The sequence below is a fragment of the Vespa mandarinia genome, chromosome 6 (genome assembly GCF_050613455.1).
Source record: "Vespa mandarinia isolate Hongniang chromosome 6, ASM5061345v1, whole genome shotgun sequence".
NCBI lineage: Eukaryota > Metazoa > Arthropoda > Insecta > Hymenoptera > Vespidae > Vespa > Vespa mandarinia.
In genome coordinates, this window is record NC_140815.1 from 4,844,861 (window position 1) to 4,857,257 (window position 12,397).

Consider the following 12,397-nt stretch of genomic DNA (forward strand, 5'->3'; position numbering starts at 1 on the left):
TTAGAACACTGGTCCTAGATATCCAAGGACTTTCCTTTTTATGGCTTTTTTTTTGAAGATTGAAGAAACTATCCTGGAAAAAAGAATAATCAAGAGAAAAATTGAAAAAAAAACTACGTTTACTTCTAAAAGAAATTTTATTCAGAAAAGAAAAGAAAGGAGGAAGAAGATGAAGAAAAGAAAATATAAACTATCATACTATCACTTTATAAACTATCCAATTTTTTAATATTTTCAAATATCCTTCAATTATCTTTCAAATAAACGATCAAAATAATTCTTTTAATAAAATTTCATTCAAGATTTCTCGGCCGAAAAAATTGAACTATTTTTTTTCACGTAATGAAAGCTGCTTTTCCGCCCTGATTAATCATAAAGGATTCACATAAAAAGCAATACGTGGAAACTGTCAAAAATAATATTTTAAAAACAAAACGATAATTCATAAATATACCAGACAATTGTTCTGTTTAACTTCAATGATTCTTCGTAATCGAATCATCAAATATCACTTTATACCAAAAAAAAAAACATTTTAACATTATATGCGATCATAAGTATTCACTTCGTATTACTTGAATATAGAAAAAACAATTAACAACGATAATGATCTACTGTAATTTTGACGATATGATAAATAGTTTATTAAATACATTACAATTCTTTTATACGATGAAAAGTAAAAACTATAAGAATCATCAAAAATAAAATCTATTGTAAAAATATTCTGCCGAAATAGAACTTGTTATTATTTTTATTATTAATTTTGTATATATATAAAATTTTCTCTCTCTCTCTCTCTCTCCCTCTCTCTCTATCTATCTATCTATCTCTCTCTCTCTAAACAACAAATTCTACACCATAAGCCAAATGATAACACAATAATGGAATTATTCGCCACAGTTAGCAACGTGTTAACCTCCCTGAAATTAAAGCTTCTCACATGTAATCACGTAATTTCCGCTTACTGAAATGGTACAATGATTATACGAAAATGATCATATATATGCAACATAGATTGGATTCTGGCATGAATATAATTATATGTAAGTACGAATAATATGTTTTGTGCTTACTATTTCCAATCCTAATTTAAAAACGATAATTAGTACCAACATTATGGATAAATACTAAAATTAATATATTTCTTTTAATAAAGAATTTCAAAGAAAATTTTAATCCACCATTCTTTTCTTCAAAATACTTCTATTGATCGACTCCTGTATTGACCATCATCTTCGACTGCAACAAAGAGTAATATTATCGGAAAGTATGAAACTTAAGATTACTTTCTTTTGTATTCTATTCGAAACGAAAAGGCTTTTCAATAAAAATATTCTTCCCGATGTACCACTTTTCAAGAACATATATATATATACATATATATATATATATATATATATATATATATATATATATATATTACAAAGAGTAAATAGAAAGAACTCTTATCTTATTAACAATTACCATTAGCATTCTTGCAAAATCGTAATTTTTTAAACACACTTTAATTTAAATTTCATTTTAGTTCACATACTATACGATTATCATTAATATCTAATCATTAATATGTATATCATTAATATCTAATCAAATAAGTTATCGAATAAGTTTTTCATATAGATAAATATCATATCTCGATAGAAATCACATTTCATCAAATATACTACTAACAAAGTCAACAATGTTAAAAAAATAATTGTTTTCGAATCAATGATAATTTCTGTTTACGAATCTTATCATCAAAACGAGACTAAACTCTACTACGTAAGTTCTTAGAACGGCAATTGTTCCCTAATGGATTAAATTCGGCGGAGTAATTATTGCTGTCTCATTAAAAAAAAAAAAAAAAAAAAAAACCAGAGCACTCATGAAAGACCCGCTTAGCCTACTTTCTTCCATTTGGAAGATTGCACACTTTAAACAATATATACATATATATGAACAACATATCTCAAAAGATATAAAGTATATAACTAAAGTTTTTTTTCTTAACAGGATTCATTGTAAATGGCAGAAATTGAAATACATAAAGGGCATTGTACACGACGTAAGACAAAAATGTTTCGTTGGTAACTATACAATCCTAGAAGCGTATACCGCAGTTTGATAAAGCTTTTCTACGTTTTCCGTTTTCTCAAGTACATTACAAGGAAAAAAGAAATTACTAAATTCATTGAAATTTCTTTAGTATATTACTATAGTAATAGTATTAATGCAATAAATAAAAAACTACTCCTACAGAAAAAAAATAAGTTTTACTTCACAGATGTAATATGGAAACGATATAAAAATAATATATAATATATAAATCTATATTCACTAATTATTATCTTTAATTAAAATAATCGACAAAATCTTGATTTTAGTTGTAAATATATATACTTTATATACTCTATATTTATTCACAAATTTCTATTATATCCAAGCTATTTATCTATTTAATATTATAATATTTACTCAGAATTTGATTGAAAAGTTTTTGAAAATATACCGAAATATGCAGCTATTCGCCCAGTAATACTTGCGTTACATAATTTACAATTAGATTTCAATATATCGCAAGTATTACCGACCCAGATCTCACCACGTGGAGGTTGCTGCTTATAGAGATCCACGGGGTAAAGATGACTCTACTCTTTCATACTATTACTATTACTATTACTATTACTATTACTATTACTATTACTATTACTATTACTATTACTATTATTAAAAAATCAAAGTAATGGAGTGAATGTAATTATTGAAGTTTGACTATATGGAAAGAGGGATTTTATATTTACTCGTCGAAATGCAAAAGAAAAAATTAATATCTATCAAAATCTGTAAAAAATTTTCATTAATATTACGTGCTGTTAACGGCACCGAACTTAAAGTTTAACTTTATTGAAATACTAAATCGAAATTATTTGATATTTAAATGTAATCTTCAAAAGAATGCACATTATTGTTTAAATATTAATTTATTGTAATTCGTGTATATTATACATCGTTTAAATAATTATAAAATTATTCCAAAATTATATACTATTCCTAAGACCTATTAATATGAATGTCTGAACACGGATTTGTTGTTTATTTTTACCATAGGATTATCAGTTAGAAGCTCATTAAAATGCCTGAGTAAGTTACCGTGGCTTTTTCGTGTGAGCGGACAAAACGTGTTTCCTTGCTTTTTGAATGGACCAAAAAACCTGAATACCGGTTTACACATACAAATAAGGAAACAATCGTTTACTTCACGGAACAAAACGCACGCTACTTTGATATTTATATGAATACCAGTAGTGGAAATAATAGCTTTTTCTCTTTTGCCTCAAAATTCAATTGCGCCATTGTACGAAACTTTTTTCACGAAAAATGTCAAAAATAGCATTTACTTTAACAGTGAGTCCAAGTATAATTCTTGAACGATTTTGATGAGCAAAATCTTATTTTAAAGATAAAGATTTAAGAAAGAACATGGCTTTTTCGAATTATTTAAAAAGCTTAATTTTTATGCATAAACTATTGTTGAAAAAATACCATTTTTGATAGGATTTTTTTCAAAGAAAGTAAAGCTTTTTCAAAATGACACCTTGTTCAAGAATTACGCCTGTACTCATTGTTGGTATAAACCATTATAAAACCAGAGTTGATGAACAGTTTTAAGTATCACCAAGCATCGTTTAAAAACGTTTACACAATCCTCATTTAATCTCTATTCAGCGAAATCTATTTAATTTTTATTCCGTTCAAGTGCTAATATAGGTATTCATAAGGAAGATTAGCAAAAATCCGGTCGTAGTCGAAAAAAATTGAAAAATACCGGCGGAACGGCGTGAACTTTTGTGCCATCTCGCTCTTTCACGTGGCAAAACTTCACTGACCGTAACGTAAAGTAACGTCCCTCCTGCTAATCCTTGCAAAATCGGTAGCAATGCTTGAGACCATGATGCATTTCCCTACATAAAAATTTCCATTTAAAATAACATTAAATTTTCTAATGATTTGTTCAATTTCATCAAAAGCATATTCATCCATCACTTACCTCTGACGTAAACATACCAATTCCTATACCTATAACAGAACTAATGGCGAATACAAAACTCGCTATGGCGAGTTTGCACGTGGAATTACCCGTACCTACTAATTCTAAACCCATACAGAATCCAACGATAAACTTATGAGATGCCACGGCCACTAAGAAAAGCAGAATCTGTAATTAATTAAAAATAAGATATTATATTTTAAAATGATTTTATGAAAAAGTTAATATATAAATCTATGTCAATTTAATAGGCATATCGATGAAATATTATCATCAATGGAACGAAGTTCTAAAAAAAGGAATCTATTCAAATCATATCATGACGTTCCATAACACATTATCAGCGACATATCTACAACTCCATGAGATCTTATTTTTATTATTTACTATATACACTTTTATTATTTACTAACAATTATTTACTATACATCGACAATTAAAAGCATAATTGAATTGTCAAAGTTTGAAATCGAATTGTTTAAAGAAACTAAACTTGAATCATTTTTGAAAAATATTACGATTATTTGATTATAAGAGAAAAAAAAAAGAGAAATTCTCCATGATAAAAAACTTTAACAAATTTTCATGAAACTCAAAACTTAATAATATTACGAACCTCAGCCGGTTTTTTTTGTAAGCCAATAGCCAATCCCTCCAAGATCGAATGAATCGTGAGTGCCAGTAAAAGGCCTACAGAGCCCACTTTGGCATCCGAGCAAGGTTCCGTGTGAGAGCCGTGACATAAAAATGTCAACTCCTCGTTGGAATAAGAGGCACGTGCGTTTGATGCGTATTGCATCGATCCATAATAACTTGATTTCCGATTGGTGTATTCATTATTCTCGCGCAAATTCGATTGATACCCCATTTTAGTTTCATTCGGGTAAACGCTTCTCACGTTTTGGCTTGCTACGTTGTAACCAAACTGTTGAGAATGGGGGCGTCGATATTCTCTATAATCAAGATTCCATTTGGATAATTGCCCATCGACGCATCATTGTAGGGGATTCAAAGTAAACATTGTCTTATCGTAGTGCTATCAATTACTTTGAAAGCTTTTCTCAAATAATAAGAAATAAGAAAAATAATATCACAAAATTATAAAAGTAAAATAAAAGATCCTAAATGCTTTTTCTTTTATCAAAATAAAATCATTAAAATCTTATTGGGTTAACATATACACTGATCGATACTATTTTCGTTTCGTTTCGTTTCGTTTCGTTTCGTTAAGTTTTATTTCGTTTCGTTAAGTTTCGTTTCGTTTAGCAAACATGACAGCTTTTTTAACACCACAAAGGCCGGTCAACCGAGCGCATGCGCATCTTAAGACACCCGATAATGCGTTTATCTTTTAAACGAATTTTCCGAACAATTTGATGCTTCAAAGTCGACCAAATATAGCGACCAACAGAATCGATTACGCTAAAGATAAAAGATACCGCTGTGCTCGAGACACGAATGTATTTTTCTCAACATCACTTCTATTTTTATCGTCGGATGTGCTAAACCCGAGCTATCGATCTTTGGTTCGTTTGTATGTATATCAATTTATTAACACAAATCATTTGTGGTTTGAAAAGATAAGATGTTTAAGAATAAAACACGACGCGGAATAAGAATGCATGTAAAACTATTACAAAAGAAAATTTATCTTATCTACTTACGAACACATCAAGATTTATAATACATAAGTACATCTCGATTGAAAAAATAATTAGAATTGAAAGTCATATAATCTATAAAATATACAATTTGATGTGATAAAGATGTTCATTTTCGTATACCTACCCACAAACTTGAAAGTTTCTATTTCTGTTTCCGTGGTCATGATTATACGAGTTTGAAGAATAATCGATATTGCTACCCCAAAAATAATGAACACACTCGTCAACGAAATAAAGTAAAAGAAATCCACAAGAAATAGCGAGTTCTCCGTATTTCGGTAGGGACTCTCTTACTTCTGGTAGCATGTGAAGTATCGAAGTGGCTAATAAGACCCCTCCGCCGAAACAAAGTACACAAGAGAGAATTAACTTATGTTGAAAATCTCGTACATGTGAAACGAAACACGCTGGCGCAATACTCACGACAAAACTCCCAATGCCGATCGTGAGTATCGACGCAATTTTCACTTGTGTCGCGGTCACGTACATTTTTTTTTTTTTTTTATTCAAATGCACCTTTAAACGTCTCTTATAGACTGTACGCTATAATCAGAAAGACTCTTCTTATTTCTTGTTAATCTACTGAACACGATAAGATCAATACTCGAAAGATATCGGAAAGTAAAACGAAAAAAATAATCATCTACATTGAAATAACGTCTACATAGATATCCACTCTAATAGAAATGTACCATCCAAAAGGATTATTCATGTGAACTTCGAAATTCGAAAATAATAGAATAGTGCTTTCAATAAATTTTTTTAGACAAATCAATCTGATTCTTTATAATCTGTTCTTTTGTTAAAATTCCAATCGATGAATTAATATTACAGCTAATATAAATTATTCAAAAAGAAATGATTCTTTGTTTTCTCTTCATACAAATAAATTTCTCAATTCATCTATTTTTGTTTGATTTTTATTTCATTATTTTTTTCATTACTTAATTAAATGCACACATTTAAAAATAATAATTTGAACATAGGTAAATACATTTCATTTCCAATTCAATCAATCTTATCTAAAGCAATACAATTATTGTACATTGATTTATAACTATTATTGAATTAATTTATCATATTTAATATTTACAACGAATAATATTTACAACGAATAATATTAAAACGAATTTGACAACTACTTATCTCATGAGCTTAGAAATATATATTTAGAAGTTTTTAGTTATAATTTTTGCTAATAGTAGCGCTATAATCCGTTTCTATTAGGATATCGGTAATATAGAACGCGATACAAATATGATAAAAAAGTTGAAGATTATCGACAAGATTTTTTCTGAAATAATAATATGATAAAAATAGCTACGCTAAATAACGATAGGAAAATATATGTGTATTTTCTTTGGTATGTCATAGAAAATGATAAATATATATAATAAAGATAAAATTCGTAAAATAAACTGCATCATCAAAAACGAAATAACTGACATAAATGAAATCAACATAAATAAGTTGTTCGTTAATTGATGCTTATGACATTTTATTTATGTGGATTTACCATCTATCTTAAAATTCATAGATCATTTATATTTACTCGATGTTATCGTTATTACAATCAGCTGTAGTCTGTATATACTTCAGTAAAAACATGTTATTTTTAACTGTGCCATTTAATTGTGTACTTTAACAGTTGTTTAATTAAAACTTTCCTTTAATTTAAAGGCTAAATATTAAAACAATCATGTCATCTCATTATGCACCTAATCATAATCGTGACCAAAATGACTATGTTTCTAACAAAAAAAGACATAATAAAAGAGACGATAATATTACTGAAAGTAAAAAACATAAATCCTTAAGTTCACATAGTTCGTTTGATCATTCAACTTCGCAAAGGAATAAAGATGAAGAATATAAACAAATGGATTTAACAGATCATGGCACTGAACAACCGTATGAATATAAGTCACAATATGATATTAAAAACTTTTCTTTTAGTAAATATACAAACGAATTAAATAAAGTATTTACAGCCAATACAAACTTGATTCCTGATACAAATGACTTTTGGAAATTTGTTCATAAATATGAAATGATAGAAAAAAGAATGAATAATACAAATGAAATAGAAAGAGTCTCTGATTTGAATTCGCTTGGAGTACCAAAAATATATCATAAAACACATTGTATAAATTTCAAATTAAATTTAAGTTTTGGAGAATTATTTGCCAGAGTTCCTGAAACTAAAGCATTAACAAAAGGGCTATTATTGAAATTCAAATATATAATTAGTTTATATTTAGATTTTAAACAAAAAGAAAAATTTACTAAATTAAAAAAACTTAGAGAAACACAAGCAAATCTACCTGTTGCTCAATATAAAAATGAAATTATTGAAACAATTAAACAAGAAAGAGTAGTTATTATAGCTGGTGACACTGGTTGTGGAAAGTCAACTCAAGTGCCCCAATATTTATATTCTGCTGGTTTTAATAAAATTGGTAAGATTTTTTATTTATATATTTTATATTTTTATTAAATGTCATATCAAATAACTAATTGCTTCATTTTTACAGTTTGTACACAACCAAGAAGAATAGCATGCATATCTTTAGCAAAGCGTGTAGCTTTTGAAACATTAACTGAGAACTATAATGAAGTTGGTTATCAAATTCGCTTTGAAAAACAAAAAACTCAAGAAACAAAAATTACTTTTATTACAGAGGGTTTACTATTAAGACAAGTAAAAATTATGCTAATCTCAATGATAACATAATATATTTATAATATAACAAGAAAAAACAAAATATGTTATAGCAAATTAATAATTTTCTGATATACTCATAAATTAGAAATTTATTAAATCTGTAGGTATCAGGTGAATCAGGATTATTACCCTATGATGTTGTAGTATTGGATGAAGTACATGAACGTAATTTACATGGTGACTTCCTATTAGGTGTTATGAAATGTATTATACATCAAGAATCTAATATAAAGTTAATACTGATGTCTGCTACGATCAATATACAGTTGTTCAGTAATTACTTTGCAAAAGAGAATGCAAAAGTGATACAGGTTAAATAATATATATTTGTAATATAAAGAAATAATAATGCGCACTTATTATTTATTCATGTTATTTATTGGAATCATTTATTTAGGTTCCTGGAAGATTATATCCAATTCAATTATTATTCCGACCTATTACTATAGAAGATATGAGATATAAGAACAATAGATTTAATCCCAGTCCATATGTACAAATAATGCAAATGATTGATCACAAATATCCAGGTAAGTTTACACATTTTATCTATAAAACTTTATATGTTACAATAATGATTTAATTTGTTTTTAGCTGATGAAAAAGGTGATTTATTAATATTTCTAAGCGGAATGAAAGAAATTACTGCAGTTGTAGATGCTGCCAAGGAATATAGTACAAAAAAAAATAATTGGATTGTTTTACCATTACATAGCTCACTCTCTCTTGCTGACCAAGATAAAGTATAAGACTGGATAATATTTTAAATAAATTTTATAGTGTTAGCTAATGAAAACATACTAGAAAAAAATATTTTTTAGGTATTTGATTATGCTCCTGATGAAGTGAGAAAATGTATTGTATCTACAAATATTGCTGAAACCTCTATTACCATAGATGGAATTAGATTTGTAGTAGATAGCGGTAAAGTGAAAGAAATGAGTTATGATCCTTTATGTAAAATGGAACGCCTTAAAGAATTCTGGATCAGTAAAGCTAGTGCAGAACAAAGGAAAGGTCGTGCTGGTAGAACTGGACCTGGTGTATGTTATAGGTATGTTAATTAAAGTTTTCAGATAATATAATAATAAATATTTTATTATTATACTTCTAAGAATTTTTTTATCTATAGGCTTTATTCTGAAGAGGAATATACAGCTCTTGAAGAATATTCGACTCCTGAAATACAACGTGTACCTTTAGATTCTTTACTATTACAAATGATTGCTATGGGATTACCAGATGCAAGAAAGTTTCCATTTATAGAACCTCCACCATCACAAAGCATAGAAAACTCAATATTATCATTAAAGGAGCATGTAAGTAATTAGTTTATAAAGACATAGAATTCATCTTGTTTATTGATTATAAATTTAAATCAATTTTATCTATTATACACATAATATATTACCTAACATATTTTTCTTTTTCATTTTAGAGAGCGTTAACAAATGATGAAAAATTAACATCTATTGGAGTAACATTAGCACGTCTCCCAGTTGATATAAGAATAGGAAAAATGTTAATAATGGGTTCTATTTTCCATCAAGTTGAACCAGTATTATCACTTGCTGCTGCTTTAAGCATACAAACTCCTTTCACCAACAGAGCTTATAAAGACATAGAATGTGAGGTAAGAATTGCTAAATAATGTTTAATTTCATTACAGTTTTCCTTAATTATATTTAAAAATTGTTAAAGACATCTAGGAAAAAGTTAGAATCTGACCATGGTGATCCTATAACATTATTAAATGCATTTAGAGAATGGTTGGAAGTGAAACAACAAAGTATACACGAATCTAGAGGAAGCGGAAGTAACAGCAGAAAATGGTGTAGAAGAAGAGGCTTAGAGGAACAAAGATTTTATGAAATGATAAAATTACGTACACAATTTAAAGAATTACTTCAAGTTAGTTAAAATAATCATAAATATTTGACTTGTTTATGCTTACGTGATATTAAATATTAATTGATAAAACTATTCATGACAATATACAGGACTGTGGCCTATTAAAAGGTGTAGTCGAACCAAATTCTTCTATGACTAGTGCCGAGCGAGCAATACGACATGGTGAATTAAAACTTCTAAAATCACTTAAACAAACCTATAAAAAAAGTGCACCCAGAAAACGTAAACAATTGAAAATAGACACATTTGATATACAATTAGAAGATAATGATAATAATGATGATGAAATAGACATAAAAGATGTTGAATTTCGAATGAAAAATGACGCAACTCAAGTTCAAAATCTTTTAACAGCAGCTACTGCATGTAGTTATAAAGATCTAACAATGTTAAAATTAATACTTTGTAGTGGTTTATATCCACAATTTGCATGTGCTGATGAATTTAATTATTGCAAGGTAAAAAATATTATTTTCCATAAGTATAATAACTAATGCAGTTATATTATTATACTATATAAAAAAAAAAGTTAGAATTAAAAATATTTAATTTTTTTTTTTGCAAATTAAAAATTATATTATTTTTATATTCTTATTTATATTATAATTTTATAGTCTACAAGTGAGCAGCTGTTTCATACAAAAACTAAGCCATATGTTGCATTACATCCAATGAGTTTCTTTGGTAATTATCCACAAGTTCTGCAACTGGAGGAACATGATATAACATCAATACCAGGTTTTAAAAGCAAAACTCCTGTTAGTTCTAAACATCAATTATTAACATATTTGTAAGTATTTAAAAAATTTTTTTATACTATTGTTTTTAAACAGTACAAATATAAATTACGTAAATTATTTTATTTTCCTAATTATATATTGTGTATTACTACCAGATCTCTACTAGAAACTACAAAACCTTACTTAGTAAACACACTTAAAATGCCTGCTGCACAAACATTATTATTATTTGCACAAGAAATTGATACTAACGCTACGTTTTCAATGTAAGTCCATAAAAAATTATTTTATGATGATATCGATATATTTGTAAATTTATTACAAACTTAGAAGTGTATTTATTTTTAATTTTAGGATAGTATGCGATGCATGGCTACTATTAGAATTTCCTGTACCTGATACTGGTCAGACACTATTAATGAAATCTACTAAGTTACGTCACAAATGGGAATTTCTTTTAAATGAAAGACTAAAAGGTACAATTAAGAAAACCAGGAAGAATAACCAGTTTATTAATTAAAATCTTATTTTTAGATTCAGGAACTACAAATAATATATTTAATATTAGCAAGATAGAACATGAACTTACTCAAGAATTAATTGACTATATGCATACAACAGTTCCATATGTAATAAAGCGACTTTTACCTGCTGATTTAAAAGCAATTTATGTTGGCAATGGCAATAATTTTGTACATATTGATCCTAATCCTTTTAAAGTTGATTTTAAACCTATATGTAATTCAGTGAAAGGAGGAATATATTTAACTGATAATATTATATATAACTGGTAGGGAAAATTATACAAATTTGATTAATTATTTTTTTACAATTTAATAATATTTTTAATTTTTTAATGTAGTATGAAAGAAACTGATTGGAGTGACAAAATAGCTGTTGATATGTGTGAAACTACCTGGACTTGTCAGCAATGCAACGTAGAAGCTATCTTTAACAGTATAGAAAAACTCCAACATCAAAGTACTTGTATGCAGTCATCAGCAAAAGAAACTACTGATAAAGTTGAAAATATAAAGTCAAAACCTAATAGTCAGGCTTACAATTGTCCTGAATGTTCAAAAACTTTTCATCTTACACCTATTGAAATATTGAAACATAAAAGGCAACATATAAAGACAAATATATCGTGAACAATTTAATATGTTATTATTTAATTAAAACAGAATATCTAATACACTTCAGTACAATGGGCAATATTAAATTCATTTATAAATGCAGATGTAACAAATAACCAAAAATATACATTATATTATATATTTGTACATTTATATATATACACATACACATACATTTGAAGTTAAGT

General features: G+C 27.4%; 2 protein-coding genes across 4 annotated transcripts; one reads left to right on the forward strand and one right to left on the reverse strand.

Moving 5' to 3' along the window:
* Positions 1 to 2,983: 2,983 nt before the first annotated feature.
* On the reverse strand, positions 2,984 to 6,272 carry Zip88E (Zinc/iron regulated transporter-related protein 88E). Of its 3 annotated transcripts, none has more exons than XM_085657592.1 (5): positions 6,121 to 6,254; positions 5,822 to 6,032; positions 4,650 to 4,986; positions 4,034 to 4,201; positions 2,984 to 3,947 (listed from the first exon to the last, which is right to left on the reverse strand). In XM_085657592.1, exons 2-5 carry the CDS (start codon positions 6,001 to 6,003, stop codon positions 3,738 to 3,740), a joined length of 897 nt encoding a protein of 298 aa, XP_085513718.1. In that variant the 5' UTR covers positions 6,004 to 6,032; positions 6,121 to 6,254; the 3' UTR covers positions 2,984 to 3,737. The 3 variants fall into 3 exon arrangements, with proteins under 3 accessions (XP_085513718.1, XP_085513719.1, XP_035720543.1); XM_085657593.1 differs by having other exon boundaries at positions 5,822 to 6,020; positions 6,121 to 6,251; XM_035864650.2 differs by having other exon boundaries at positions 5,822 to 6,272.
* A 781-nt stretch (positions 6,273 to 7,053) lies between these two features.
* On the forward strand, positions 7,054 to 12,395 carry LOC118440784 (putative ATP-dependent RNA helicase DHX34). Its single transcript, XM_035864324.2, has 15 exons — positions 7,054 to 8,156; positions 8,232 to 8,398; positions 8,527 to 8,733; positions 8,820 to 8,952; positions 9,017 to 9,165; positions 9,244 to 9,476; positions 9,555 to 9,741; positions 9,861 to 10,055; positions 10,124 to 10,333; positions 10,423 to 10,791; positions 10,948 to 11,123; positions 11,229 to 11,339; positions 11,428 to 11,549; positions 11,608 to 11,863; positions 11,936 to 12,395. Exons 1-15 carry the CDS (start codon positions 7,397 to 7,399, stop codon positions 12,222 to 12,224), a joined length of 3,564 nt encoding a protein of 1,187 aa, XP_035720217.1. The 5' UTR covers positions 7,054 to 7,396; the 3' UTR covers positions 12,225 to 12,395.
* The last annotated feature ends 2 nt before the right edge of the window (positions 12,396 to 12,397 follow it).

Coding starts and splice junctions, on each gene's coding strand:
- Zip88E (XM_035864650.2), bottom strand. CDS start 6,186: ATGTACGTGACCGCGACACAAGTGAAAATTGCGTCGATACTCACGATC. Junction 4,987..5,821: donor AGAAACTTTCAAGTTTGTGG/GTAGGTATACGA, acceptor TCTTGATTATAG/AGAATATCGACGCCCCCATT. Junction 4,202..4,649: donor TACAAAAAAAACCGGCTGAG/GTTCGTAATATT, acceptor AATTAATTACAG/ATTCTGCTTTTCTTAGTGGC.
- LOC118440784 (XM_035864324.2), top strand. CDS start 7,397: ATGTCATCTCATTATGCACCTAATCATAATCGTGACCAAAATGACTAT. Junction 8,399..8,526: donor AGGGTTTACTATTAAGACAA/GTAAAAATTATG, acceptor TTAAATCTGTAG/GTATCAGGTGAATCAGGATT. Junction 9,742..9,860: donor TATTATCATTAAAGGAGCAT/GTAAGTAATTAG, acceptor TTTTCATTTTAG/AGAGCGTTAACAAATGATGA.